General features: G+C 48.7%; 9 protein-coding genes across 9 annotated transcripts; 3 read left to right on the top strand and 6 right to left on the bottom strand.

Annotated features, from left to right (window-relative positions):
• Positions 1-1,911: 1,911 nt before the first annotated feature.
• Positions 1,912-4,479, top strand: F5Y00DRAFT_76729 (uncharacterized protein). The gene is made up of 4 exons (XM_048014125.1): positions 1,912-2,131; positions 2,319-3,154; positions 3,211-3,452; positions 3,560-4,479. Exons 2-4 carry the CDS (start codon positions 2,398-2,400, stop codon positions 4,241-4,243), a joined length of 1,683 nt encoding a protein of 560 aa, XP_047864832.1. The 5' UTR covers positions 1,912-2,131; positions 2,319-2,397; the 3' UTR covers positions 4,244-4,479.
• Positions 4,480-5,086: 607 nt separating this feature from the next.
• Positions 5,087-6,316, bottom strand: F5Y00DRAFT_262058 (uncharacterized protein; the record flags this gene model as incomplete). Its single annotated transcript, XM_048011317.1, has 1 exon — positions 5,087-6,316. The coding sequence occupies one exon, from the start codon at positions 6,314-6,316 to the stop codon at positions 5,087-5,089; it is 1,230 nt and encodes a 409-aa protein (XP_047864831.1).
• Positions 6,317-7,442: 1,126 nt separating this feature from the next.
• Positions 7,443-9,270, bottom strand: F5Y00DRAFT_262057 (T-complex protein 1; the record flags this gene model as incomplete). Its single annotated transcript, XM_048011316.1, has 3 exons — positions 7,443-8,972; positions 9,030-9,115; positions 9,183-9,270. The coding sequence occupies 3 exons, from the start codon at positions 9,268-9,270 to the stop codon at positions 7,443-7,445; spliced, it is 1,704 nt and encodes a 567-aa protein (XP_047864830.1).
• Positions 9,271-9,864: 594 nt separating this feature from the next.
• F5Y00DRAFT_253135 (proline-tRNA ligase-like protein) lies at positions 9,865-11,614 on the top strand (the record flags this gene model as incomplete). Its single annotated transcript, XM_048010015.1, has 2 exons — positions 9,865-10,298; positions 10,369-11,614. 2 exons carry the CDS (start codon positions 9,865-9,867, stop codon positions 11,612-11,614), a joined length of 1,680 nt encoding a protein of 559 aa, XP_047864829.1.
• Positions 11,615-12,397: 783 nt separating this feature from the next.
• Positions 12,398-13,756, top strand: F5Y00DRAFT_76604 (putative short-chain dehydrogenase). The gene is made up of 3 exons (XM_048014124.1): positions 12,398-12,997; positions 13,079-13,332; positions 13,428-13,756. The coding sequence occupies exons 1-3, from the start codon at positions 12,667-12,669 to the stop codon at positions 13,662-13,664; spliced, it is 822 nt and encodes a 273-aa protein (XP_047864828.1). The 5' UTR covers positions 12,398-12,666; the 3' UTR covers positions 13,665-13,756.
• Positions 13,757-13,904: 148 nt separating this feature from the next.
• Positions 13,905-15,586, bottom strand: F5Y00DRAFT_262054 (uncharacterized protein; the record flags this gene model as incomplete). Its single annotated transcript, XM_048011315.1, has 4 exons — positions 13,905-14,694; positions 14,761-14,879; positions 14,942-15,222; positions 15,280-15,586. The coding sequence occupies 4 exons, from the start codon at positions 15,584-15,586 to the stop codon at positions 13,905-13,907; spliced, it is 1,497 nt and encodes a 498-aa protein (XP_047864827.1).
• A 784-nt stretch (positions 15,587-16,370) lies between these two features.
• F5Y00DRAFT_236970 (uncharacterized protein) lies at positions 16,371-18,898 on the bottom strand. The gene is made up of 4 exons (XM_048007770.1): positions 18,565-18,898; positions 17,970-18,464; positions 17,253-17,916; positions 16,371-17,199 (listed from the first exon to the last, which is right to left on the bottom strand). The coding sequence occupies exons 1-4, from the start codon at positions 18,658-18,660 to the stop codon at positions 16,994-16,996; spliced, it is 1,461 nt and encodes a 486-aa protein (XP_047864826.1). The 5' UTR covers positions 18,661-18,898; the 3' UTR covers positions 16,371-16,993.
• Positions 18,899-19,212: 314 nt separating this feature from the next.
• F5Y00DRAFT_236969 (class I glutamine amidotransferase-like protein) lies at positions 19,213-20,977 on the bottom strand. Its single transcript, XM_048007769.1, has 5 exons — positions 20,702-20,977; positions 20,057-20,500; positions 19,820-19,951; positions 19,401-19,737; positions 19,213-19,292 (listed from the first exon to the last, which is right to left on the bottom strand). Exons 1-4 carry the CDS (start codon positions 20,823-20,825, stop codon positions 19,658-19,660), a joined length of 780 nt encoding a protein of 259 aa, XP_047864825.1. The 5' UTR covers positions 20,826-20,977; the 3' UTR covers positions 19,213-19,292; positions 19,401-19,657.
• A 660-nt stretch (positions 20,978-21,637) lies between these two features.
• Positions 21,638-24,985, bottom strand: F5Y00DRAFT_236967 (glycosyl transferase family group 2-domain-containing protein). The gene is made up of 4 exons (XM_048007768.1): positions 23,905-24,985; positions 23,532-23,757; positions 22,885-23,440; positions 21,638-22,833 (listed from the first exon to the last, which is right to left on the bottom strand). The coding sequence occupies exons 1-4, from the start codon at positions 24,493-24,495 to the stop codon at positions 22,248-22,250; spliced, it is 1,959 nt and encodes a 652-aa protein (XP_047864824.1). The 5' UTR covers positions 24,496-24,985; the 3' UTR covers positions 21,638-22,247.
• Between the last annotated feature and the right edge of the window lie 1,265 nt (positions 24,986-26,250).

Below are 26,250 nucleotides of genomic sequence, written 5' to 3'. Positions count from 1 at the left end.
TTCTCAAATTAAGTTGGCCCTGCCTATCTCCCTATCTAACATCTAACTAAAACTCGGTGGTATCACGATCACGTACCTTCGTTTCGTATACCTGGCCAGTTCTTGTTTGTATATAACTACCAAACCTAACCTAACCTAACAAATCATATCTCAAACCCTCTTCGTTCCGATAGCAATGAGATAAATGTAAGTTTTGCGACCGGTCGCCCTCAGAGCGCAGCTACTGTACCGATCCGTACCGCTGTAAGACTACCTACAGAATTATCATCCCATTATCGGATCATCGAAGTAAGGGCATTGAGCTGGCTACCTCTGATGGCAGGTATGCTCTATTGAGATTACCATTACTATTGTCATTTATTACCATCTCAGAGAGCGGGGTTTCCTTTCGACTGCCAGCAGCCTGACAGCCTGATTCGAGTCGTCGTCAACCGTGATTAGTGACGTTTTCGTACACTCACCCACACATAATTGGTGAAATGGCGCTCTTGACACCCGGCACCCAAGTTACCTAGGAAATAATAATTCGAGTCTTCCTCACCACGTTAACGGCCCGGGGACAGTGGACAGTGCATACATACACTCATCTGTTTATCTGCCTTGTTGGTAGCGCTACTCCATTTTTTCCATCTTATTTTGCCTACTTTGTTTGTCTCTCGCTTCGCTACAATCCCGCCCATTCAAGCACATTCGGACACAGGTACCTAGGGTCATCGCCGACATACTTACTTAGTCCATGAGGTACGTATGTGGCGGTGGGTGTATGCGCGAAATATCCTACCTCGAGTTGGAACAACCTTTCTTTTGATTAACTATTTCTCTTAATATTCTTATTGTTGGTATTCCGCACGGACAAGTCCTATATCTTGTCTAGGTACCAATCCAGCCTTGACCAGAGGTATGCACCGTATACGGTAGGCATATACACACATTCGCACATACCCAAATTGCCCCCTCGAAGATTACCTGAATTACCTGAACAGGACTATCGGCAGTCTATCGGCACTCGCCTCGAGGTACTAGACGTTGCGGTACCAAGTCGCAAGCACTTTACAGAGGTTAGGTACTTGGACATACATATTATCTGATCTTGGTCAAACTTTCCTTTTTAGGTAAGCAACTACTTCTTCTGCCCGCGCGCCGGTAAAGTATATAGGTAATTTACCTGTAGTAGGTGCACGTCAGCCCTGTGTGCTTAGACGTTTTAATAAGTTTATACTCTCTTCCTCCCCCCCCTTTCCCCTTTCCCCCTTCCACTTTCCACCTTCCTCCTTCCCTCTTCCTATCTCCAATATTTAAGACATGTGCCCAATGTTGAGTATTATCTCTCCGTCTCGCGACTACCTTCCTTCTACACTAGCCCCCTTAAAACTTCGGGCTTACTCTTTCCTTTGTCCTTATATTTTACATCATAAGCGCTATGCATTTTCGCGATGTTAATCAAGCACTAATTCGTATGGGCCAAAGGTTATCCAGGGCCGACCTTGCCGGTCGCTTAAGGGCTCGGATTCGTCGCAGGTTCAAGCGACTTGGGGTCGTCCGTAGTCCTATTCCCCCAGTGTCGCAAAACCGTGACAACGCCAAAATGGCGGGACAACAGTATCCCATCATAATAGATGACGATATAGATGACGATATAGACGGCCAAGATGCGCTGCAAGGCGTGGTGGAGATTGCCGACGATCCCCTTGAGTATCTAGAAGGTTACGAAGATATTGGAGACTTCGAAAATCCGGTAGATGACCCCAAGAACTTCGAAACATCGTTAGCAGCCCAGAATACCTGCAAAGATCATGTCAAAGCCGTGTTCCCTGATATATGCCCAACATATCTGGACCAGATTATCGCTGAAAATAAATACAATTCGGATTTTACCATTGGCGCTATTCTTGATCGACAGGAGAAGGGTGAAAAATATCCGGTTCAGTCCCGTGATCTGAAGCGCAAGCGAGCGGAGGACGACAATAGCGATGTTGACGACGAGGCTGACGACGAGGCCGAAGAAGCTAGAAAGGCCGAAAATGCTGTCATAAGAGCGACCAGAAAGAAGCTGGAGCAAGTTGACTACCAGGGAACTACGGTTACGAAATCAGACTATAAAGATCTGGCAAAGAAACTTTTATCTTCCGAGGTGCGTCTAAAGAATCAATCAACCCCTTCTTTTCGAGGCATCTTAACCATCTCTTTTTATACTACAGAAGCTAACATAGTCGCAGTATGTCAATATTTACTTTTCCATACTATTCTTGGTTTTTACTATTAATCTACTCTCGTCGCGGGTAAATTCTAGTTCTATGTCTAAGACTGACGTATTCCAGTTTCCCAAAAGTCCCGATACCAGCGATCAAGAACTTATTGCGCGCCAATGGAGGATCTATCTTCGAGACGTATACGAAGATGGACGATGCCATCCGCAACTGGGATAACGCGAGGCCTCCTTGGGCGGAAAAACGACGAGCGTCAAGAACAGTAGTATCGTTCTTACCAGATCGTATTGATAATCTTGACATGAGCGAATACAACGAGGAGCAGAGAGCAGCAATCGAAGAATTACGTGCTGCCAGGGATTTGAAAACCATTAAGGACGCAGAAGTTGCTCGCAAGGCGGAAGAGGAGAAAAACTTTGCCCATGCGAAGTCGATCGGCGAGGTGGTTGATTGCGGCTGTTGCTTTGACGAGTTTCCTCTCAACCGAATGATTCATTGCGACGGCGAGAATGTTCATTGGTTTTGTCGGAATTGCATGAGATCTCAGGTAGAGACAAATATTGGCCTGTCTAAATACGAAATATCGTGCATGTCTATGGACGGATGCGAGGCTGGTTTCTCCGCAGACCAGAAAAAGCTATTTCTTAAGAAGAAGCTTCGTGTGGTCTTGGAGCGGCTTGAGCAGGAAGCCGTGTTGCGTATGGCCGGCATCGAGAATCTCGAGACATGCCCATTTTGCCCATATGCAGCGGAATACCCCCCTGTTGACGTTGACAAGGAGTTTACCTGTGTCAATCCGGGTTGTGAAAAGATCAGCTGTCGCCTTTGCCGTAAGGAAACACATATACCAAAGACTTGCGCCGAAGCCGCTGTTGATCATGGTCTTGACGCTCGACACGTTCTTGAGGAGGCGATGAGCGCGGCATTAATCCGGCGTTGCAATCAATGTAAAAGACCCTTTTCCCAAGAAGTTATATGCATCTAACTAACACCTTAGCTACAGGTAAAAATCCCTATTTGAAGTTGAACGGCTGCAATAAGATTTGTTGTACCAAATGTCGTACATTGCAGTGTTATGTTTGTCGCCAGACTATTACCGACTATAGACATTTCGATGATTCTTCAAGGGGCGGAAAAGAAGGCCAGTGTCCGCTGTTCGATAAGACCGAGGAGCGTCACCAACAAGAGGTACAGCAAGCGGAAGAGCAAGCTCGCCAGAAAATGCTAGAAGATAATACTAATATCGTAAGTCCTTTTTTCTACCCCGTTATTCCTTCAGTCTAAAGTCTGTCCCATTTCAACTTCAATCTGTTGGTCCAAATTTATCTCTAATATTCGTGCTATACATACAGACAGAAGACGTGTTGAAAATCAACATCTCAGAACAAGTTTTGCAAGACGATCAAAAACGTAGAAAGGGTAACTCGACACAGGGCGCTCCGGCCGTTCCCGCGAATGTTATTGAGAATATGAACATTCGCATCGATCGCCTCAACCGTCTTGCGCGGCAGCGTCATGCGGCTCTTCTCGCTGTGAACCCTGAGGCTCAACCCGTAGCTGCGGCTGGTGGTCCCCAGTTTGTTCGTCAAGGTCCACCAGGCATCGCGGCACAGCACGGGGACATAAATGGTAGAAACCCACCCCCGATCCCGATCCCGATGCCCCCGGTACCCCCGGGACACCTACCAGAGCAATTTCGAGAGCAATTTCGAGAACTGAACCGGGCAGAGTTTGAACGGCGGCTTGCGGCGATTAGAGCCGGACATCCACCTCCAATGCAACCTCTACAAGGCATACCAGCCAGACACGCCCCTCGGGTCGTTCCTCCGATTCCCCAGCCGGGTGCCCCGCAGCGCCCCGTGGACCAGTTAGCTCCTGGACGTCAGCCAGCACCTCAAGTAGTGCATCGACGTATGGTCAACGGGCGGCCCCAAGATATCCCTGTAGATCATCTCGTTCCGGTCTACAGACCACCAATGAATGGTTTTCTAAACGCACGGGATCCAAACGCTTACAACTTTCGTTTTTTCGGATAGCTACCTAGCTACAATTGCCGTCTCCCCACCACCCCTTATACTCTAACGCGTCTTGCCCTTTACAAGCCTCGTTCACAGAAGGACCTATCAAGTACCTAGCTATCAAGTTCGCATTTTCCGAGTTTTTTTTTCTCGGAGTTGGTAAATGCCGCCTGTTATCTGGTTGCTTTGGCTTTTGCCCTTCGTCGAAGGTGCCCATTCGATAGATACATCATTCAAGGGGAAGCCACGGAACGTTGTGTGTGCATTTAGCCTTGTTTACTTTGCGGTCTAACTACGGATTTTGCAAGCACTTCCGCCTTTAGAAGTGAAGTTCTCCCGGCTTGGCGTTGAGGAAGATATACATACATCATTGCAGCATACGAATTGGACGTGAAAGGGGGAGGTTTGAGAGAGCCATGTGTGCGTGTATGTTACCTAATTTATTCTCTGCTACGGAGCCTTTTTTGCTCTTTCTGCTGGGTATTCGATCTTTCTGACCAGATGGCCGAGGTTATAGCAGGACACGGTTGCCTATATCCTATTATCGTCGACAGGCTTACTTAGGTAGTTAGAGGGAGTTGATGATTGAGAAGCTACCTAATCTATACACACCAGTGCTGTCTGGAAAGGTAACTCTGGCCATCCCTAATGATGATATCTCCGTCCCAAGTCTGTTCGGAGCAAAGCAAGTTTCTATAGATACCCCAGATAGCCGTTACCAAGGCTTAATGAAACTCATTCTAAAACAACTTCTCTGCATGCTCCTCTTCGCTCTAATTGTGCTGCTCTGCTCTGTTTCTTCGTTCTTTGTTCCTTAATCAATCCCCTCTCGTATCGTATCGCATTGTATTGTATTATTTCTCAGCACCAGCAGTACTTCTCATTGGCAACCCACTCGACATCGCGAACGTCCTCGTCTCCGTACCACATCATGCTCGGTATGCTATCCTCATCCCTTTCTACCCAGCGGTGCCGGAACCCGCTCCTATCGATCAACTTCTTGACAGTCGGCGACGGGTTCCACAGATCGACTTTTCCGAGATGCCAGCGGGAAGCCTCTCGTAGCGCAGCTTGTATCACAGCCGCAAACGCCTCGTGTATATCCTCGCTCGGATTCTCGTCTTCTCCTTCTTCTGAGGACTCTTCCGGCTCGACGACCAGCCGCAGTATGTACAGCGTGTTTTTATCGACGTTATCAGCCGGGGCGCTGCCGCTGCCGCCGCCGTAGTAGTTCCGCGACCAGAGGGCCCAGACGCGACGGCCTTGGGGACCGGCTAGCGCGCCTCTGGAGAAGGGTTCTTGTGATTGTGACGGGTCTGATTTGAAGAGGATGGAGGCGATGAAGTCGTCTCTGTAGAGATGCCACCGTAGGGTATCGTGGTCGGGGGCGAAAGCTACGCTTGTGCGGCTTGTTTTTTGCGCTGTATGTAGGAGCTTTTCTTTTAAGAGCTGCTCGTCTCGTTGGCAGAGGGGTTCTAGATTATCGTATGTTATAGGCGAGACTTTGTCCCCCCCGCTTTCTCCAGTCTGGTGGTTGGTGGATACTAGGAATTCGACGTGCAGACTGGGGAACGCGGCCCAGCCCTTTTTCGCGTAGTACGTCTTGCCAATATCCGACCAAAGAGCCGAGCATACGGCGTCACGACCGTCGGATTGCCACTTCCTCAGCGCGGGGCCCAGCTCGTTGAGCATGCGAGCTGCGTACCGGTTCCCGCGGAATTCGGGATACGTGAAGACGGACCCGATACCGTGGCCCACGCCATCGTGTACTGTATTATCGCTTGGGGAAGCAACTAACACCCGCTTTCTAATAGACTCGCACGACGCAAGGACCGGACGGTTTCCCCCTCTATCTGCCGACCAAGACGAGTCCGTGAGAATCCAGTGTGTCATACCGCCGTCGCGTGTTAAGGGGATAGTAGTGAAGTACGGCTCTCGCTTCAGGTACTCCTCGAGAGCTAGAGCACCACCCCATTCTCTATGGTTGAGAGTCCAGGTTCGGTGTTTCTCGGTATCGGTTGGATGTGCGAGTACTAGCGAGGGAGCCGTAGCCTCGGGGAGGACATAAGTGTCTTGAGAAGCGGAGCCCATATTGTCAACTACTATTTGTATAAGTACCTCCTAGCAGTACGGAATAAATAGCAAAGCCTTGCGTCACCGAGACTGTAATCGTTATAAACGTCCGGGATCCAAGCGTATTCGTTGGGTATAGTAGACGTGGTACGATAATGGGTTGACCTAAGGAATGTCGTTTCCTGCAAGACTTAGCAACACTCAAGCGTTTAAAGAAAAGCCTATTGGTAACATGCCAACGCCAGACTGCTGAGCAAGAACGAAGAGATGGCTAAAAAAGGCAGCCACAGAAACGTGGGAAGGTACTACCAGCAATACATATACTCGTTGTATAAAGTATAAATAATCTTGACGTATGAACCCTGCGGATAGGGGCCCCAATATGAAAACCGGTGACCAGTCGACATGCATGTATCGGGACTAGTCCATTACCTTGAACCACGGTTACAAGAAGAAATTGGGGGGGTTGCGGTGGCCTAGTACTACATAGGCCAAGACTCCATGGTTTTTATGTAACAAAATGCAGAAATTCGAGAAAGCCGGTGAGTCTACCGGTCTTCTTGGCTGACTTTGAGCCGCTCCGGGTCTCGATCTCGGACCGGGGTTCGGCGGACCACTTGGCCAAAAACGGTAATAATTCAAATCGGCATTATGCCTATCTTCTTCACGGTCTCGAGAAGGTAATAGTAGAGGGATTTTGGCAGAAGAAGTATATGAAATACATACCTTTTATAAGAAGGTCCACGATAATGGGTTAAATTAAGTTGGCGAGTCTACGATTACTACAAAAAGGCGGACTAATAAGCTGAGCGGGATGGGGCTCGAGGCAGGTGGGTCTCGGTTATACCGCGAACCTTGTGGGGACATCATGCCGATGCAACCCGCCTCGAATTTAGGTGTACGGGTGGGACTTAGAGGTCGACTTACATGGGAATGAGCTCTGCTGACCTTGGTTACTACATATTATAACCCCATCATCACACTACATGGTGCACGTACTGGAATGCCACTGGACGCTAATGTAGGTGGACGGTTTGATTGCCTCGGATCCGGAATTTGGGTTGTATAATTAGGTAGACTTGTGTCTCAAACCGTCTCCCTATTAGGAACGCCTCGCGCCCACCATGTTTTCCTTTATTTTCTATCAGTGTCCATGGCCATCATCCGGCTCTCCCCTCTCCTCCGGATCCAGCTTGATCAGGGTGTCGATTCTCATTATGCTGATACACGCCTCCACCGCACTCTTCAGCTGTCGAACCTTGCTCATACTGGGTTCTAATACGCCAGCTTTAATCTCGTCGACCACCTTTCCCTTCATCAGATCCAAACCGTAGTTCTTGTAGTTCTTCTTTTTCGCGATCGTCTTCTCGTCCTCGTTGGCTTCTCCATCTTGTGTCCTCTGCGATAGAGCGTGTCGAGACCGTAATTGCGCCACTAGTTCGCTTGCATCTTTGGCGGCGTTGACGGCTAATGTCTTGGGAATAACGAGAAGCGATTGCGCGAACTCTCCAATGGCTAGCTGCTCTCTCGAGCCGACTGTGCCTGCAAACTCTTCTAGGTAGATGTGCAGTGCGGTTTCCACCGCTCCACCACCGGGCACGATGCTGCCGCTCTCTAAAGTTCGCTTAACCGCACAAAGCGAATCGTGAACGGATCGCTCCATCTCGTCGAGTGTGAAGTCGTTTGGTCCTCGAAGGAGGATAGAGGCTGACGAGTGCGTTTTGGTCCCCTTAACCATGATGCACTCATCGTCTGAAATGCGTTCTTGAACAACTTCTTCGGCGTGGCCCAAGTACGAAGGTTCAAATCGCTCGTCACCGTTCAGATCAGAAAGTGTGCTCAATAGGGTCGCGCCGGTAGCCTTTGCAATTCGTCGCAGGTCTTCCTTCTTGCATCGCCTCACGGCCATGGCGCCACGCTCGATGAAGAGCTTCAAGCACATGTCGTCAATGCCCTTGGTCGTTAGAATAACATTTGCTCCGGCCTTCAGTATCATCTCCACTCTCTCGATAACCATTCCTGATTCTCGTGCGCGGATCTGTTCGAGTTGTTGAGGGTCATCGACTGTGATTTGTACGCCCAACTTCATCCTCTCCTTTTGCAGGTTCATATCAAGTACTGCAATCTTAGCATCCTGTACCCGCGTAGTCATTGCTTGCGATGCAACGGTACAGTTTAGAGCATATCCCTTGACCAAGACGGATTCTAAGACGCCCTTGCCATGTGCTTTTAGGATGTTGACTGCCTTGACGGGATATTTCACCTCGCCACGGTTATTTGTCGTCTTGACTGCTTGGAGAGCATCAACAACCATGTTGGCAAAGAAGTCGGAGTCGGCGCCGATAATCTTGCTGGACATTGACGTCCTGGCGATGCTGAGTAGCGATTCGCGGCCGAGGTTTTCCACTTTAGTGCTGACATTCTCATTCATGTATTTTATGGCCTCTCTCAAAGCAAGTCTGTAGCCTGTGATGATAGTAGTTGGGTGTATTCGGTTCTTCACAAGCTCGTTTGCTCGGCGTAGGAGTTCGGCGGCGATAAGCACTACCGAAGTTGTTCCATCACCGACTTCTTTATCCTGCTGATGCGCTAAGTCGACGAGGATCTTTCCAGCGGGGTGTTCGACATCTAGTAAGCTGAGGATGGTCGCGCCGTCGTTGGTTACTGTGACATCCTATAATAAATATAGTCAGTTATGAAGCACCGATATTTAGGACTATAGTTTACGTACTCCAATATCGTCCACCATCATCTTATCTAGACCGCTAGGTCCAAAAGAGCTCTTGACAACGTTCGCTATGGATTGAGTAGCAAGAACTATATGTCTTGATTAGCTGTGTATAACAATATTAAAAGCAACTTTAAGGAGTAGGGAGCTACTTACCATTCTGATCCCTGATATCCGCACCGGAAATCTTCTGGCCGCCGAGGAACAGAGTCCCGTTCGAAGGCTGCTCAAACATAGAAGCCATCTTTCAGGAAGCTTTCTACTTGGTTATAGGTTACAAACAAGTTGGTTATAAACAACAGACAACTTCCAGTGTAGTCGGGAAAAGAGGGGAATGTGATATAATCGGAGCTACCAGGCTGCTCTCGATATTTTGTTAGGTGAAGCTTCCTTAGGTAGCACCCACCTTGCACTTGGAACTTTTTTGCGGAAGTAATGGTTATTCCTAGTCCGATAATAAACGCACGGTCCCATTTTCTCTTATCAGCCCAGTCAGCCCCTCAGGCCCCTCCAAAGATAAGTTTGGACCCCTCGGACCCCTCTATTGGGAGAGGCAGGAGAGGGAAATCGCGGGGCACCATTGAAATTTCCAGTTCGCGTTATTACTACCAACATAGTACGAGGTACAGGTACACTGTTTTATTTTTATTTTTATCCAGTACCCCAGGTGTCACCTTCACATCTATTTCGCTCCGGTGTGACTCAAATATCCGCCGCTCTTAAACTTATCACATCAATTTTTATCTTGTGGTAATAACTCTATCCTCTTTCATAATTTAATTATTTCGAGAGAAGCCTATCGCCATATCATCGAGCACTAAACCAGGAGACGATAAACATGGAGGAGAACAAGCCAGTCGAGCAATCCAAGAGCGCCCTTAAAAAGGCAGAAAAGGAGGCCAAGAAAGCTGCCGAGAAAGCTGCAAAAGCGGCAAAGCAAGCCACTCTCCCGGTTGTTGGCTCGGGTGGAAAGAAGGTAGACGATATCATTGGAATTACTGCCTCCAAGGCGGACAACTTCGCGCAATGGTATCAAGAGGTCGTGCTCAAGGCTGAGATGGTCGAGTACTACACCGAAATTTCGGGTTTCTACATTATGCGCCCTGCGACTATGTATATCTGGAACGTCATTCGCAAATGGTTTACGGAGCACATCGAGGCTTTAGGTGTTGACGAGACCAACTTCCCCATGTTCTTATCCCAGAAGTCGCTAGAGAAGGAGAAGGACCACGTCGAAGGTTTCGCCCCTGAACTCGCGTGGGTAACAAAAGCGTGAGTCAGAATATTATTATCGCGGGTATGGCCTACGTCGAATAGCAGCTAATACTAAGCCATCTCACAGTGGTGATAAAAACCTCGAGGTTCCAGTCGCAGTTCGCCCTACCTCCGAAGCAGTCATGTACCCTTATTACGCCAAGTGGATTCGTAGTCACAGAGACCTTCCTTTTAGACTAAACCAATGGAATTCGGTCGTACGATGGGAAGCGAAGCAAACCACCCCTTTCTTAAGAGCACGAGAGTTTTTGTGGCAAGAGGGCCACACCGCGCACTTGACCGAGGAGCTTGCCGGCGAGGAGGTTTTACAGATCCTGGAGCTTTACGCTTCCATATATGAACAGCTCTTGGCAGTCCCTGTTGTACGGGGCCGAAAGACCGAGAATGAGAAATTCGCCGGTGGGTACTACACGACTACGGTAGAGGGCTATATCCCTTCCAACGGACGAGGCATTCAGGGCGCCACCTCGCATTGTCTTGGGCAAAACTTTAGCAAGATGTTTGACATCACCGTTGAAGACCCGAACGAGAAGGGAAAGCACATCAACGTTTGGCAGAATTCGTGGGGTCTATCAACCCGTGTTATTGGCGTGATGGTCATGATACACGGTGATGACAAAGGCCTGGTCCTCCCTCCACGAATTGCCAAGATCCAGACGGTTCTAATCCCTGTCGGTATCACCAAGAGCACTACTCCCGAGGACAGGGCCAAGCACAGCGATAAACTCGCCGAAATCAAGCAGACCCTCAAGACGGCGGGTGTGCGCGCTGAGGTCGATACGAGAGAAGGATATACCCCAGCTTGGAAGTTCAACGACTGGGAACTGAAGGGTGTCCCTCTCCGTCTGGAATTCGGACCAAAGGACGCGGCCAAGGAAGTTGTCAGCTTTGCTCGCCGAGATACTGGTGAGAAAGGTACGATTCCTCTCACCGAGCTTGCTACGAAGGTCCCCGAACTCCTCGAAACTATCCAGAGCGATATGTACAACAAGGCAGAGAAGGCTTACAGAGAGCACCGTGTTATCATCAAGAAGTGGGACGACGTCCTCCCTGCTCTGGATGCCAAGAACGTGGTGATCATCCCCTTCTGTCTCGACGGCAAATGCGAGGACAAGATTAAAGAACTTACACACGGCCGCACTGATGAAGACCCCAACACTCCAGAAGCACAGAAGGCTCCATCGATGGGAATGAAGAGCTTGTGCATTCCTTTCGAGCAGCCAGAAGGCTTAGTCCATGGGGAGACCAAGTGTTTGAACCCGGAGTGCGAACGGCTAGCCGAGAAGTTTGTCATGTTTGGACGAAGCTACTAAGCAATTAATTGCTAAAGAAATCGTTATATCTCATGGTGGAGATTTGCGCGGAGTCGGTTAGATGGGCGCGGTTAAGATATCACATGTAGCAGCGACGTGCGCTATCAAGTTACAAAGTATGGTAGTTCTGCTTTAGGAATCATAAAATGCTATTGGCCGGACACGTAGAACTTGGCGTCATTCCGTTTACCTAATCGGGCGTAACGTGGTTCCCTTTCAAAAAGTAAGAAGAAGAAAAAAGAAATCGGAGTTTTGGATGCGATTGAGTTTCCGGACTTCCGATGTAAGCTATTGTCACATCTCATTCGAATCGTATATCGGTAACCGCCACCAGACCCTCATCTCATACCTACGCTATAACCTCAACTATGGGCGAGCGCGTATAACTAATACAACTTGCAATGTTGGATCTATACGGATGACGGACATTTCAGTTGTTCTCTACGTCGTCAGGCGGTGATGTATTGACGCCTAAACGACTGCTATGTTAGGGTACCTAGGTAAGACGTAAGATTGGCACTTGCTGAAGAATATCATATCTCATATCTCACAAGATATACCGTTTGCAGGAAGATAGTCCTAAAGAATACCTAGCTCGAGTAAATATATCGAGTACCTGGCACAAGGGGATAACTCCCGACGTTACACAAAGCATCATTAAAACCCCCCTTAAAGTCCAATTGGCCGCAGCCTTCAACATTTGATTGACTATATTTCCTTTTTTAAAAAGAACTTCTTTATCGGGATCTAAGCTAGGGACCTAAGTTACACTGATGTTTAAGATATTGATCGGAATCCCTTCTGATTTGTCCCCGGAGAACCGTGCGCGGTTCATTAGTCTTCCTTTGGGATAGTACCAAACACGCCACTGATGACACAGTTGTGTATGGCCGACGAGAATGAGCGATGGTATAAGAAGACAAAGACATCGTGTCGGGTGAGGGGGTCAGTTGTAACTTCACTCACTCACTGGTATTTTTGTTTGTTGTCATACACACTTTTAGGTTAGTTACTCAAGAAATAAGCATACATCCATCTATTTCGTCTTCAGCATGCCGAGTCTTACAAATATGCCAGCTGTAAACACAACAGCGGATTCCTTTTCACTCGCCGGCAAGATTGCTATCGTCACTGGTAGCGGCCGCGAGAACGGTATCGGGGCAGCAATAGCAAGGGCATTAGCCCGTAACGGCGCTTCCGTAGCTATCCACTACGTCTCCGAGAGCTCGGCTCAGGGGGCAAACGAGATAGCCCAGTCGATCCGGGACGAGTACGGGGTCGACGTGGCATGCGTGCAAGGAGACATATCCACGCCGAAGGGGTCCCGGGGGATCATTGCCGAGACGCTGGGACAGCTCGGGGCGAATCACATCGACATCCTTGGTACGAAGTCTCACGTAGCAGTAATACCTGCCCACTAGAACTATGAGATATTCATATTAACGCAACACACTCACTCCCTAGTCAACAACGCAGGCTACGGCGCAACCCGACTCCTGCGAGAAACCGACTTCGAGCTATGCCAACGCACCTTCGCAACCAACGTATACGGCCAGCTGTTCATGACCCAAGCGGTCGTCGACCAGGGGCGTATGCCGCCGGGCGGCCGTATCATTAACATCGGAAGCATAGCATCGAAGACGCACCCGCCCCAAGTCGGGCTCTACGCGGCCTCCAAAGCAGCGCAGGACAGCCTGACTACGTCGTGGGCTGGCGAGGTAAGGGTTCTTTCTTTCTCAATTCCAATTTTCCAATTCGACAGACAGATCAGATCCCGGATCAAAAAGCTAAAAAAAAGGCTCGATTTAATTAGCTCGGCCGCACCCACGGCATCACGGTGAACACGGTGGCCCCGGGGCCCGTGGTAACTGACATGGTCAAGGACTCGCCCGAAATCATCGACCCGATGGTCCTGCTGCAGCGGGGCGCGGAACGCCGCGGTGTGCCGGAGGATATTGCCGATGTGGTGCTGCTGCTTGCGTCGGAGAGGAGTCGGTGGGTGACGGGGCAGTTTATTGCTGCTGATGCCGGGATCACGGGGAGTAGGTGAGGGGAGGTGTAATTTCCATGATATATTATATTAAGGGGAAAGGTATCTGATTTTTGGTTGAAGCCGGGCCAGACAGGCCAAAGAATAATGTTAGATAGGTCAAGTGAAAAGGGGGTATTCTGTCTATATTTAATATCAGTATCAGTTGTATAAGGGTATTTCCATATAAGTCACTTAGCTGTTTCTCCCATCCGAATAGTTCGCAACTCAGTAACCTAGTATCCAGCGTATATAGTCCTCTCAGCTCCCAACACCTCCAGAAAGATCATCAAGCCGGGGATCCAAAGACACACCCACACCCACACCCCCCAGCCCTCGCGCCATACTAGCTTCCAGATAGCCATCAATCTCCCGACACAGCAAATCCGACTTCCCCCCATCAATCGCATCCACCCAAATAATCCCCCGCGCAACGTCCACAGCCTGGCCGCCAGTCCGCAATCCCATAGTCTCCATAATCCCCACTATAGTCAAGATATGCCACGCCCGACTGGGACTCTCCTCCTGCATAGCGCTGACGACATGCGCCCAGAGATTCAACTCGGGCACGACGCCCCAATCCACCAGCGGCAGCTGCGATATCTGCCGGAACGCATCGAGATGCCTGTCCATCTCGAACGCGCCCGCGCCCATCTTCGCCTTTACCGCGGCGAGGAACACCAGCGCCGCCCGCCGGAAGGCTTCCCGCGCGGCGGTCGCCGAGTAATTCGGGTCCGAGGTGTTGGTTGGCAGCGCGCGGCCGTCGAGAGATAGGATCTCGTGGAAGGCCGGGCCGAGCAGCCGCGCTACGGCCACGTCGTCGGTCCAGAACCCGTCGTCCGCGGGCCGGTGGTTGATGTAGCTGGCGACCGCGGCTGTGGCTTTCATGGCGCTCATGATGTCGCCTAGGGTGGGACAGTCCGCGTCCCAGGAGCTCAGCAGCTGCTGTAGGTATTGGGAGTCGTTGCCCGTGTCGATTTCTCGGATGGAACCTTCTGGGATGCTAAAACGAGGCTTGCTGTTGTAATATGTTGCTCCGATTAGATCGAGCCTATTGTGTCGTGTTAGGTGATAGGTAGACTTTGTAGGAGCTATTTTGAAGTAGATAACAACCCACCAGGATATCATCAATCGCAGGAATGGGCTATTTAACGCATCCAGCCCGCCTTTCTTATTAATGATACGCTGAAGGCCTTCCATATGAATACGGAAACGATCGAAGTTACCTATTGTAGCCTGGAATATATCTCTCAGTACGACAAGTAGCTAGCTAATAGAGTTGTATAAATAGTACGTACGTCGTGGCAGACGAATCCCGTAATAGCAACTATAAGCCCTTCTGTGTCTTTCTCATTAGGATCCGCAAGCCTCTTAGTAATAGACGCCAGCGATAGCGTATACCACTTCATGGCCTCGACGCTGCAGCTATATTCCGCTGTCGACCCCGGCGGCAACTGGCTGGCTTGGCGATACGAGGCGGCATTCGCAAGCGTAATATGCCAAGCGGCCGTGTCCGACAATCCCATCGTCAACCATGTAAACCGGAACGGTCTATAATGGGATTTCGCCTCGTCGACAACTGATATTATTAGACTTGAAGATATTATGGCCTCTTATGGGTTCTTTATTTACCTACCATATCGGATTAGACTTAGCCGTTCCTCATTCATATCGATCGGATACGGTAACGTCTGTAATATGCTATCCCCCCTTGGATCTGGGAGAACTAAAGAGGTTGTAGATGAGCTGCCCCTCTGTGACGTATCCCCGTCTTTACCGGCGGGAGAGCTATTCTCTCCAATTACCACCACTTCTCCTCGCGTCTTTGCCCGCGGTTTCCGGCGGGCCTTGCCGATATCTTTCATGACATGGCGGCGGATTTTGGTAGAGTGGCGTTTTACGTCGCCGGGACGAGCCACGTTCACGAATTCGAATTCGGGCATTGTCTGCCACGGAATGGGGATGAGATACTGTCGGAATTGGCGCCGGTATATTTTAACGTAATTTTAAGAAATATATAAGTTAAGCTCGTCGTATAGTCAAGGAGTCCTGAGAATGAATGAACAAGGTATTCGAGCTAGTATCAGCCAATCATCACCCCCAATTGCAGCATACGATGCGTCGATGCCTACATGGGTCGTGGCAAATTACCGGCCCAATATTACCCCGACTAATTCGGCGGTGGAAAAGGGGTAAAGAGCAAAAGTCCGAATAGCTTCATTCTATGCTACAAAGTATTTGAAACATCGGAAATAGATCGATTTAGTTCATACCGTTGTACAAGTCATAGAATATAACTACATTAGTGTAAGTACCTAACTCATATAGGTCCGTATGTATGAAAGCAAGACTTAAACACTTCATATCATTCACTCATCACATAGTTACCACATCCAAATTCCGACTTATATAAAACCTCATCTTTATTTAAAATGTAGTTAGAATAGATGGGAAACATATTAATATGTATTCTAGGTTAGTTGGATAATATATAACTAAGTGATATAATAGAGGAATCTTTACAAACATGAATCGGCGTAGCTAGTTCGGTACCGAGCAGGTAAATCAAATAACCAAGTCTAATACGTCTGCTTGGTTGTAATTACTGTCGAGGAGTCCCGCTGCCAAGTTAGCGAATTATGTAACAGGAACCAAAAGCGAATAGTAAATCCTGATTTTGTGTATAGACGCGCCATTCGTAGGTATTTACGGATAATAGTGAAAATAGGGGCTACTCAGGTATGCGTCCTACCAAGTTCCTTGCTCAGGGCCAATTAGGCGGAGCACAGAAGTTCAAGCAAACAAATATAATTAGGTAGCTATAGCTTCTACACCTACCTACCTACCATATTGTATTTGCTTATAACATTTCATTATTACTACGCCATTATGGGTTGGCTTTAATAGAAAGACTCCTTCATTACGGCCCATAACCTATCACGAAGACCACTTATCATTCACAGAAATCACAAATCCAACGACCGCGGCGATTAACCGAAAACAACGAATTCAGTATAGCTAGTCTATCTGAGTATCAAGACTGCCTATAGAAATCAGCGGAAACACGTGCACGGAGAGGATACCCAACCTCCCTCGAAAATTGTACGCCTGTAATGCAACGCAGACCTCGTCATCCCTTATGACAACATCTGCTTCCTGCGCCTGACGAGACGCCAGATCCTCGCAGATTCGCGCAGGTCGGAGACCCAACAGCACGACATTATGAGACTCGTCAACGGATCGTACCGAAAAACTTGACCGAAAAAAACCAGACATAAGAGTACAACCGTAGTGGTATCTGCAGGTAAGGAAATTCCAAGGAAATGCTACGCACGGTGACTATTGCGCGCTTATTTTATGTTCATCAGCTTGATGTCAAACACCAGTGTGCTGTTGCCGGGGATGCCGGGTTGCGCTTTGCTTCCGTAGGCGAGGTGAGCAGGAATGGTCAGTCGGCGTTCGCCACCGATGGCCATGCCCTGGATTCCAATATCCCAACCCTTAATAACTTCACCCTTTCCTACAGAGAAGCTGAAGGGCTTTCCCTTCTTGTTGGCTATTTTCACGTTAGTAAACGCCCGTACGTTATCCTCTGCGAGCGAAACTTACCGTCGAAGACCTTTCCATCCAGAAGCTTGCCGATATATCGGACTTCAACCTTGTTACCCTTCTTTGCGACGCGGCCAGATCCTATCTTGCGGTCGTCAACAGTGACACCCTGGACAACCTTTACGCCGGGGGTAGCGCCCTTCTCGGCGGCAGCCGAACCAGTGGGACCTTGTTCTAGGTTCTTGGCGAACTGGACTTTCTTATCACCCTTGGTGGAAGCGTCCTTGGTGGGCTCGGCCTTGGCGTCCTCCTTAACACCAACAGGCTCCCCCTTGTTGTTCTTGAGCTTTTTCTGCTGCTTCTTGCTCAACTTGGTTTCCTCGGCCTTGGCCATCAAGTCATCGAGGCTCTCCGCTTCCTCAGCCTGGCGCTTCTTGCCCTTCTTGGTTTCGGCAGCTACCAGTTTAGGAGCATCCTCTTCGTCGGTGTCCACCTCTGTAACACGAGGGTCCTGGAGATCATCAAGCTCATCTATCTCAGAGTCATCAGGGCCATACTCTTCGATGCCCAGACCGTAGTCATCATCGTCCTCATCTTCCTCGTCGGAGACATCTTCAGAGTCGACAACGTAGTTACCAGTCAAGTGAATGGTGTGAGTACCCTTGACAACGAAGAAGACCTCCTCATCAGCGCCAATGGTGATGTCGAGGGGTTGTTGGTAATTCTTTGGGTTACGTTAGTAGAGCTATAAAAAAAAGTTTTCAGGGCAAGACATACGCGTTCAGTATCAAGGGTACAAACGACAAGCTCCTCGAGATCTAGGGTAGTAGAATCGATGCTCTCATCGTCATCTTCGTCGTCGCTGGAAGTAGCGGGCTCCTTGCCCTTCTTGGCCTTCTTGGTCTTAGCGGCACCATTGATCTTTGATTTGGGTTTGGCGTCATCGTCCTCCATCTCCTCATCCGAGTCTTCCTCTTCTTGGGCAGCTTCGATGAGTTTTTGCAGAGCAGCCTCGCGACGGGCCTTCTTCGACTTGGAGGGGTCACTAGGGCCGCCATTGACCTCTTCATCCGAATCTTCTTCGTCGTCTTCATCCGACTCATCGTCACCGCCACCCATGAACCGGTTTAGCAATTCTTCATTAAGGTCGTCCTCGAGAGAAGGTCGCTTGCGGATGAGCTTAAGCGTAGAACGCGGGACGGCGGGGATATTGCCCTCATCATCGGCTTCAGGCTCCTCGGTGGGGTCAAGAGCAGCCATGGTGATGCGATACTTGAGATTCTATATTAGTACTTACAACTTTAGACCGAAATACTGGACATGATGAAGCGGCGGGGGAGATTCCGTCGTAACCATGTCATATAGTACTTACAGAAGCACCATGGATACCCTCCTCCTGCATAGCAGGAACCATGACGCCTTGCGCCGGGACCTCGAGCCCGTAGAGGGCGACAGGTAATATAGGCATCGTGAATGATAAGTTTGACTTTGGTTAAATAACTAGAAGATGTGATTTGGGCTTGAGATGGAATTGAAAGCTCAATGAGGAACACTGTTGTTTATGGATTGAAACTTGCAAAGCGCAAGAGAGAAGATAATATTTTATGGATGAGGAAGAGGAAAAAAAAGAAAGACTTCAGACGCGACTTGAGACCCGTTGAAGAAGAAGGTGAAAAAAAAAAGTTAAGAAGCTAACTAAGCTGTCCGTCTTTTACTTTTCTCCAAATTTTTTTTTTCCTTCGAGTAAAAAAACTTCCGCCGCAGCAACACCCCACCCAAAAAGTCTTACCGCGTTTATAGATAAGGCGGCGCTAGTTAAAAAGAGGCTTATCCGCACGGATCCTCACAGCCGCTTTGCTTAGATGGTTTTAGCGACGGGCAACCAGCTTCTGCAGCGAAGCCTCGGGCTAGCCAATGGTACGGCTGTATTAGGTATGACAATAACAAATGACGGTATACCTTAGGATTTCTTTCTTGTTGACTGTTGATGAGGGCTTTTACTTAATCTAATATAGCTAGGAGGTACGTATATGTACGTATGTACGTATTAGTCAGGGTGTGGCTTGGATACTATGTAGTATGGCTATCCGAGTTCTTAGGTAAGTTATATCTTATAAGTTATAAGATCATATAAGTTGAAGTAAACGACTTTGAAGTGTCATATTAGAAACTAAGGTATAATATATATACCTAACGTCTTCAAATAGGGGTTCAGCCTAAGGAAGGTCTTGTCTCAGTGACCAAAAACCAACACCTGCTAGAGAATGTCTCAGTTCACATATAGACGAAAACACGGACGTATATACCACAGCGTACGAAAATAATTCTTCGCTTCTTTTCTTACTTTGCTATCGAACTCTAGAGTAGAGAGTAGTCCTCGTTTCTTTCACAATTTTATTTTACCATACCGTCGTCCTCCACCCCTTATATCAACCTCCGTATCTAACTCTTAGGTGATTCTGCTCTTAGTTCTTAGCAGCAATAATCGCATTAGCCTCCGCGATAATATCCTCGATCTTCTTTTTGAGGGACGCCTCTGTTTGCCCTGGAGCACGTTAGCTAGGCCCGGAAGGGAAAAAAATAATAATCCCCCCAGCAAAATGTGGAAGAACGGAGGTAAGACTAACCATCACTATATTCTCGCCCACGATCACCCACTTCCATAGTCTCGATAGCCATCTCCACGGTAGGCCGAGCAAAATGTCGCGGCGTCGCGCGGCAGTACGCCGCCACGAGGTCATTGCCGTTGGTCACGCCGCCTTTTTAAATCCAAGAAATACCGGTGTTAGCAAAGATACGATACGGGAACAACACGACGTGAAAAGGGGGGAAGAGTGACCGAGAAAAAGGGGGTCAAAACCTACCACCCGACCACAAGTTCCCATCCTGCACCCAGCGATACTTATCCCCAATCAACTCCTTCTCGCCAAAGCCCCTCTGGCGAATCATATCCTGCAGCGCGCGCGGCCCGCACGCCCTCTTCCCCCTAAGCAGGCCCGCCTCGCCGCAGATGAAGATGCCCGTGCACACGCTCAGGATATCGACGCCGGGGGTATCCGCCTGCGCGCTTAGCCACTCCAGCGCGGCCGCCTCGGGGTGCGATGCCGGGTCGGGCCCGGGGACCAGCACGATGTCGAGCTTGCCGGGGGCGACCGCCGCGTCGCTGTAGTGGTCCGTGGCCAGGATCGACTCGTTGGACGTCAGCGTGATGTGCTCGCCCGCGCGCACGGAGCCGATGTAGTGGATCTCGACGAAGGGCGCAAGGTCGATGACGGGCTCGGGGAGGAGGTGGCGGAAGGCGGTCATGTCTTGCGTTGGAATTGTTAGCAGGTCTTAAGTAAGTAGGAAGGTCTTGTATTATTCCACAGCGTCGACAGCCCCTTTCTAAGAGGCCGGAGAGGGACAGGACAGGACAGGACAGGACCACTCTACGACGTACTGGGGTGATATGTTAGTTTTATGAATGAGAGTAGTTATAATTAGTGAGCGATATGAGTTTGGGACTGACCATTCATAGCTCATGGAACCAATAATATCAACCGACGCCGCGTCGAGGAGCTGGCACATCGTAGGGATGAACACGCCGACGCGGACGGTATGTCGCGCGGAACCGTTTGCGTTAGCAGCAGCCATATTGTCTCGTCTGTCGTCTTGCGTTATGTTCCGCTAACTAGAATAACTATAAAAGACCTTTCAAAAAAAGAGTTCCTGGAAAAAAAATAGGTAGTTATGAGTCCTATAGGTAAGCAAGAGAGCAAATATCAAATCCAAGATTCAGGCTGAAGACACTTATATAGGTACCTAGGTAGGTAGGTAGTTATCACAAAATCCCAACTCAAACACGCGAGGCCCCTAGGTATATTTATACACTTCACCCTCCCTTCTGCCTCCCCTACGAAAACGAGCCTCACCCGCACAACAAAACAAAACCTAACCTCCATGCCCTCGCGGAGCAAGCCAGTGACGAACCCCACAGCCAGACTCCGAGACAGAACGGACGATAGCGCTGCGCGATGGATCGCGAAGACGCCGAGGAGGTGCGGTCTAGAGGGTACAGCGCCCCCCCAATAAACCGTGTAATACCATTGGTCGAGTTGCGTCTACTCCGACTCGACTCGGAGCTAGGGGGTTTGGAATATGTATGGACGGAACTCCAACGCTTAGGTGTTAGGTACTCTGCTTTGCTTTGCTTTTCTTTTCTTTTCTTATTTCTTACTTCGGTTACAATAAACGAACACGTCGCACGCAAGAATGTTAATGTGCCGGTTTATAATTACGGCCTTTGAAGAGTGAGATATATCATGCTGATGAAGTCGGCAAACTTTGACATATACAACACTCAACTCCAGGTCTGCCAGTCGGATCGCTTACCCATCGGACCAGTCTCCGAAACGCCCGACTATGCAAAGTAATATCACAGATCATATTCTCCGCACATATTCGGCTCTAGAGCAATACGATGTATCATTTATCGTTGTAAGTTTCAAGAGTACTACTTGACAACTATTCTCGTTCACCGGCGTGCTCCCAATCCACCAGCCCCGTCGGAGGATGGCGCCTCGTTATGTACATGAATATTAAATATTACCGGGCTAGGTTCGCGCATTAGGTATCTTGGGTTCTCCCCATCATAAAACCCGATTCTCGTCCTCGCTGGGCTAGCCCGCCCCCCAATCGGACAGATGCGTCCCTCGACCCCGACGAGCCGATTTGGACTGCTGAGCCGTACTCTTCCCGGCCACTATCTCTCTTGCCTCGTAAACGAATGCCGGCAGGAAAAACGTCTTGTGTTCCTGCGATTTGCTCCTAGAACTCCGTGAGCCCAGAATAAGGATCCCCGTATCTAGAATGCCAGTGCCGATGCCATGCATATCAACATCATGCCCTCTATTTACACATAGCTCCTTGGAGCTTTCTTTCAAAAATTCTGAAAAGTTCGCTCGCTTCGTCGGTCTTCAACGGGTTGATAGAGAATCGAACTGAAAGCGCACGACCCGAACCACCGCGGTAGCCGGTCTGGACGAATATTATTAAACTCAAAATAACCAAACTCATTTACGGCATAACATTTGCGAGCACAGACTTTGCCCTTTGCCGCGTAACTTTTTTGCTGACCGTGTACACTAGATCTAACGTAAAAAAGTGCATTAGTTGAGCCTGAGCTGTCGGTATCGACCCATATAGCGGCGCCACAAGCGGCGCCATGGCGTAGTCGAAAAAGTTCTTCTTAACATGACGATGAGAGAAACACATCCCCTTGGATAGACCAGCCTCGTTCATTTCTCTCTCGCGCGTAGTGACACAAATCTTGTGGAACTTCTCGTATAGGAACAGCATAACTACGACCTCCATAAGGCCTGCTGTCCTCAAGACGTTGCAAACAGTGAAGAGCCAACCCAGCTGGTGAGGGTCCGAGTTATCAGTAACCCACATGTACAATGTCGAAGCAACAACGAGGATGGTCATCTGCAGGGGTAAGAAGTGAGCCTCGAAAAGTCGGTGAAAAAGGACGATGATCCGCTTCCAGTCAGGCTCTTTTAGCGTATCGGAAGTAACATCGTGGAAAACCTGGCTCTCAAGAGTCTGCTCTGGGCTAATGTCGAGCTGACTTTGGGTGATATATGAATCGGTAGGGTTGTTTCTGTAGTAAATTTAGCTTGAAAATCCTGGGAATACGAGTGTCAAATCTTACAATGCGACGTGGAGGGGACGGAAAGCTCTGGCGGTGTGATGTCGTTCTTGCCAGAGCTCCACAAACTTCCGAAGAGCGAAACCAGAATCCAAAGCTCCCCACATGTGTCGTAAAGCTTGCTTATAACGGGCCTGCATGTCGTTGTATACCTCTTGGACGCCCTTACCGCCGTTACCCTTAACATTGCTCTGACTAACGGGACTCATGATGGCCCTTCCGGTCAAGTGACCGTTGAGCGCAAAGAAACACTTCAGGTACATGTGCAAATCCTCGCCAATAGCTTCGGAATCACCGTCCCAACCTCCAACTCGGTCGACCAACGGAAGCGGCACGGAATAGACAGAGGTAGGGGGAGAGATAGTTGAACCGCGGTAGAGACCAGAGAGACCAGCGGCAGCCCATAGAATATCTGCCACACGGACAATAGCAGGGACAGCATGGGCATTGCGGTCGAAGATGATAGGAGCAGAATACAAAGTAGTACTTGCAGTTTCAGGGTAAGACACGTGCATGTTCGTGAGCTGAGCGAAGTAGTTTGTTGACAGATGGCTATCGGCTGTATTTTGAAGGTTGGTTAGCTTATTTGTACGATTAACAATGATAGAGTCGAAGCGCCCTTTAGAGCAATTTTGGGTTATTATGCGTACCATCGATTCCAGTGACAATCACGTTCTTCCTCATAGTTGAAGTATACCGCTCACTGAGTTTACGCGCAGCCCATGCCATGTTGCTACCCTTTCCAGGAGACTCGCCAGGGATATCAGAAGGGTGGAGGGTAAAGTCGATTGAACGAAACTTCTTGACGAATTCCTGAATGAGACCCATAGCCTTCATCTCGACGTTGTGTTCACGTTGTTCCATAGCGAGGTAGACCTAAGAACGAGGCGGATTAGCGCTGAAAATCAAACTTTTGGTGCAATTATGCTAGAGTAGCGTAATTGTTGCCATAGAAAATGGACAAGCTCGAATTTCGTTCGCTAATGTTTCATCTAGTGTTTCATTGGGGATAAAGAAACTTACATCATAGTCGGATCGAGCTTGGGGGTGCGAAGCCAAAACATCGAGCGTCTCTCTCAAGCTATCCACTTCCTCCTTGTAGTTGGGAATAACAATTGCGTGAACAATTTGCTCGTGGACACTGTCAGCGTCGGTGTAGAACTCAGTTTCGATGTCGCCAGCCTCGCTGCTGGTAGCAGAAGAAGGGAGCGAATCTTCCTTGGAGGACGTCAGTGTCTCGGAGCTGGAGAGAGAGGTAGATGAGCCGCGACGACGGTGGGTTAGCTTGAAATCCCTGAGCGATGTGCTACGCGCAACCTTTGTCAAGTTCCGAGTTACGTCGAATAGAGCCCAGCATGATCGCATCGGGAAGGCGAAAACCAGTATATGAATTAGAAGGCAGTAGTAGGCGAAGACGAGGGTCCAGATACCACCTCCCTCTGAGGAGGCAGAGACGGTCGAATGCGACGGTTTGCTTAGTGAATCCTGTGGGATATACTTGTAGTCATATCGCACTACAGCTGCTTCCTTGGAGATAACCCAATAGCTGAGGGCTATGGTCATTAGCATGGCCAGCCCTCCGACTCTTTTCGAGCACCAGCTGAAGAGCGACATGGCTGGTGGTGACGTGCTGCGATTGACTCCTCGTATATTATTCGGCCAAGACGATAGAAGCTCTCGACTCTTGAGGAATTTGGTTAAGGAGCGTGGGTGAGTCGCCAACAAGGAGTGAGGAAAAGGGAAGTAGAAAACGGAGTTACAATGGCTAGTCGGGAAAAGATAACACAAGGAAGGACGTTGAGTGGGAAGGGGGTAGGAGAGGGAGAGGGGGGGTTGGGACACTTCTGGAGAAGGTCGCGATATTGGTGCACTAGCTGCACGACAACCTAGGATTGACCTCTCTTGGATTGTAATACTAGGGTAGAAAAAAAAGAGGAATGGAAAAGGAGGGAAAAATAAAAATCTAGTTAATTGGCAAAGCAGGGCAAGAAAATGGGAGGGAAGCTGGAAAATTACTAGGTTGAACCTCACGAAAGTAATAACAATAAGGGAAAAGGGGAGCCTTGTTTAGTACGACAGAGAAATTAAATGGGTAGGGATTCTGCGCCCCCCAAAAGTGGATTTTGTAGCTCTGACGACGGGAAGGGATCTAATTCCCAGATATTTCAAGCATGGGCCTAGCCGGTCCAGCTGCTAACAGGCTAGTCAGTTTAGCGTCGCTACACTATGTAGTGACGGTTATGATTATGTAGTGTCTGGGGAGGGTTTAGCGTATGTAATATGCCTTAGGTACATAAGTTTATGGGGGGGCTTGTGGCCAGATGTACAGTACGTGTACCTGCTCTGTAGTGTACGCCAGGTACCGCCTGCAAGGCTATTATTAAAAGTTAGCGTAACCTCTCTTTATGCAATCGAATGAACGATAATTGTAAGGCGACTAAGAGTATTTGTTCGAATTGGGAGCGTCGTGAATTACGTAAATCATACAATTGGCCAGAAAAAGAGCACTAATAAAAGGATGTAAGGATAAAGTGTATCGAGTATATGTCTATGTAGTACAACATTTAGGTAAGGTATGATGGATCCCATCTACAAAATACAAGTGTAGGTATGCGTGTGTGTTTTCTCTCTTTTGTTTCCTCAAAAGGTACCGTCGGAGTCAAAATGTGACTCTTTTGTTCTTGTTCTTTAACAATACCCAGAGCGGGAATAATAAGAGACATAGTGCTACCCCCGTCGAAGTTTGACCGGCTGTCGTCATAACCCAGCGTACAAAGCGTTCCTGATGGATTGGAAACTTAATTTAATTCCCCATGGGAAAAAAAAAAGAAAGACAAAGAGGTGTGTTGCTGCAAGTCGAGCTACCAACGCTACTCAACGCTACTCGATTCAGCCATACCCTAGACGTAAGCTACCTAACACAGCCAACTGCTTCCAAGCTTCCTTTCCGCTGCTCACGTTCGAGACTGGTATCGTCATGTAGGTCGAGGGCACGGTGTGCATCTACATAGCTTCGAGGTAAATTTGTTTTATATTTTACCTAAAAATCCACTAACATACGAATCTTAAAAAAAAGTAACTTATTTGAATGACGTTCGAATAGGCTATCCGGATGCATCTTTCTATTCAAAGTTGACGAATCTTTTAATTAATTAACTACCTAGTTAATTATATTAAATGTTAGGTTAGGCATGTAATAAGAATATTCATTATGTGTGTATTCGCCCTGGTTACACTATTATCCAACAATGACTTCAGCTTCTATTATTGTCTCCTACGGACCTACATGTGTTGAGATGCAAGATGTACTGTACATACATGGCCATACATCGACAATAGGCAACCGTGGTACCGCACTTGGGTATAGTT

This window comes from Daldinia vernicosa, assembly GCF_022497035.1.
Source record: "Daldinia vernicosa strain CBS 139.73 unplaced genomic scaffold F5Y00scaffold_23, whole genome shotgun sequence".
NCBI lineage: Eukaryota > Fungi > Ascomycota > Sordariomycetes > Xylariales > Hypoxylaceae > Daldinia > Daldinia vernicosa.
This window is presented reverse-complemented; position numbering and strand designations above follow the sequence as displayed.

What these genes read in the sequence shown, in the direction of transcription:
- F5Y00DRAFT_76729 (XM_048014125.1), top strand. Translation starts at nt 2,398, where the DNA reads ATGGACGATGCCATCCGCAACTGGGATAACGCGAGGCCTCCTTGGGCG. An exon ending in AATCCGGCGTTGCAATCAAT is followed by an intron (nt 3,155 to 3,210) that starts GTAAAAGACCCT and finishes CCTTAGCTACAG; the next exon opens with GTAAAAATCCCTATTTGAAG. An exon ending in TAGAAGATAATACTAATATC is followed by an intron (nt 3,453 to 3,559) that starts GTAAGTCCTTTT and finishes CTATACATACAG; the next exon opens with ACAGAAGACGTGTTGAAAAT.
- F5Y00DRAFT_76604 (XM_048014124.1), top strand. Translation starts at nt 12,667, where the DNA reads ATGCCGAGTCTTACAAATATGCCAGCTGTAAACACAACAGCGGATTCC. An exon ending in GAATCACATCGACATCCTTG is followed by an intron (nt 12,998 to 13,078) that starts GTACGAAGTCTC and finishes CTCACTCCCTAG; the next exon opens with TCAACAACGCAGGCTACGGC. An exon ending in CTACGTCGTGGGCTGGCGAG is followed by an intron (nt 13,333 to 13,427) that starts GTAAGGGTTCTT and finishes CGATTTAATTAG; the next exon opens with CTCGGCCGCACCCACGGCAT.
- F5Y00DRAFT_236970 (XM_048007770.1), bottom strand. Translation starts at nt 18,660, where the DNA reads ATGCCTATATTACCTGTCGCCCTCTACGGGCTCGAGGTCCCGGCGCAA. An exon ending in GTACCCTTGATACTGAACGC is followed by an intron (nt 17,917 to 17,969) that starts GTATGTCTTGCC and finishes CGTAACCCAAAG; the next exon opens with AATTACCAACAACCCCTCGA. An exon ending in GGATGGAAAGGTCTTCGACG is followed by an intron (nt 17,200 to 17,252) that starts GTAAGTTTCGCT and finishes ACGTGAAAATAG; the next exon opens with CCAACAAGAAGGGAAAGCCC.
- F5Y00DRAFT_236969 (XM_048007769.1), bottom strand. Translation starts at nt 20,825, where the DNA reads ATGGCTGCTGCTAACGCAAACGGTTCCGCGCGACATACCGTCCGCGTC. An exon ending in TGGTTCCATGAGCTATGAAT is followed by an intron (nt 20,501 to 20,701) that starts GGTCAGTCCCAA and finishes TTCCAACGCAAG; the next exon opens with ACATGACCGCCTTCCGCCAC. An exon ending in TGGGCGAGAATATAGTGATG is followed by an intron (nt 19,738 to 19,819) that starts GTTAGTCTTACC and finishes AACGTGCTCCAG; the next exon opens with GGCAAACAGAGGCGTCCCTC.
- F5Y00DRAFT_236967 (XM_048007768.1), bottom strand. Translation starts at nt 24,495, where the DNA reads ATGTCGCTCTTCAGCTGGTGCTCGAAAAGAGTCGGAGGGCTGGCCATG. An exon ending in AAGCTCGATCCGACTATGAT is followed by an intron (nt 23,758 to 23,904) that starts GTAAGTTTCTTT and finishes CCTCGTTCTTAG; the next exon opens with GTCTACCTCGCTATGGAACA. An exon ending in CGTCCCCTCCACGTCGCATT is followed by an intron (nt 22,834 to 22,884) that starts GTAAGATTTGAC and finishes AATTTACTACAG; the next exon opens with AAACAACCCTACCGATTCAT.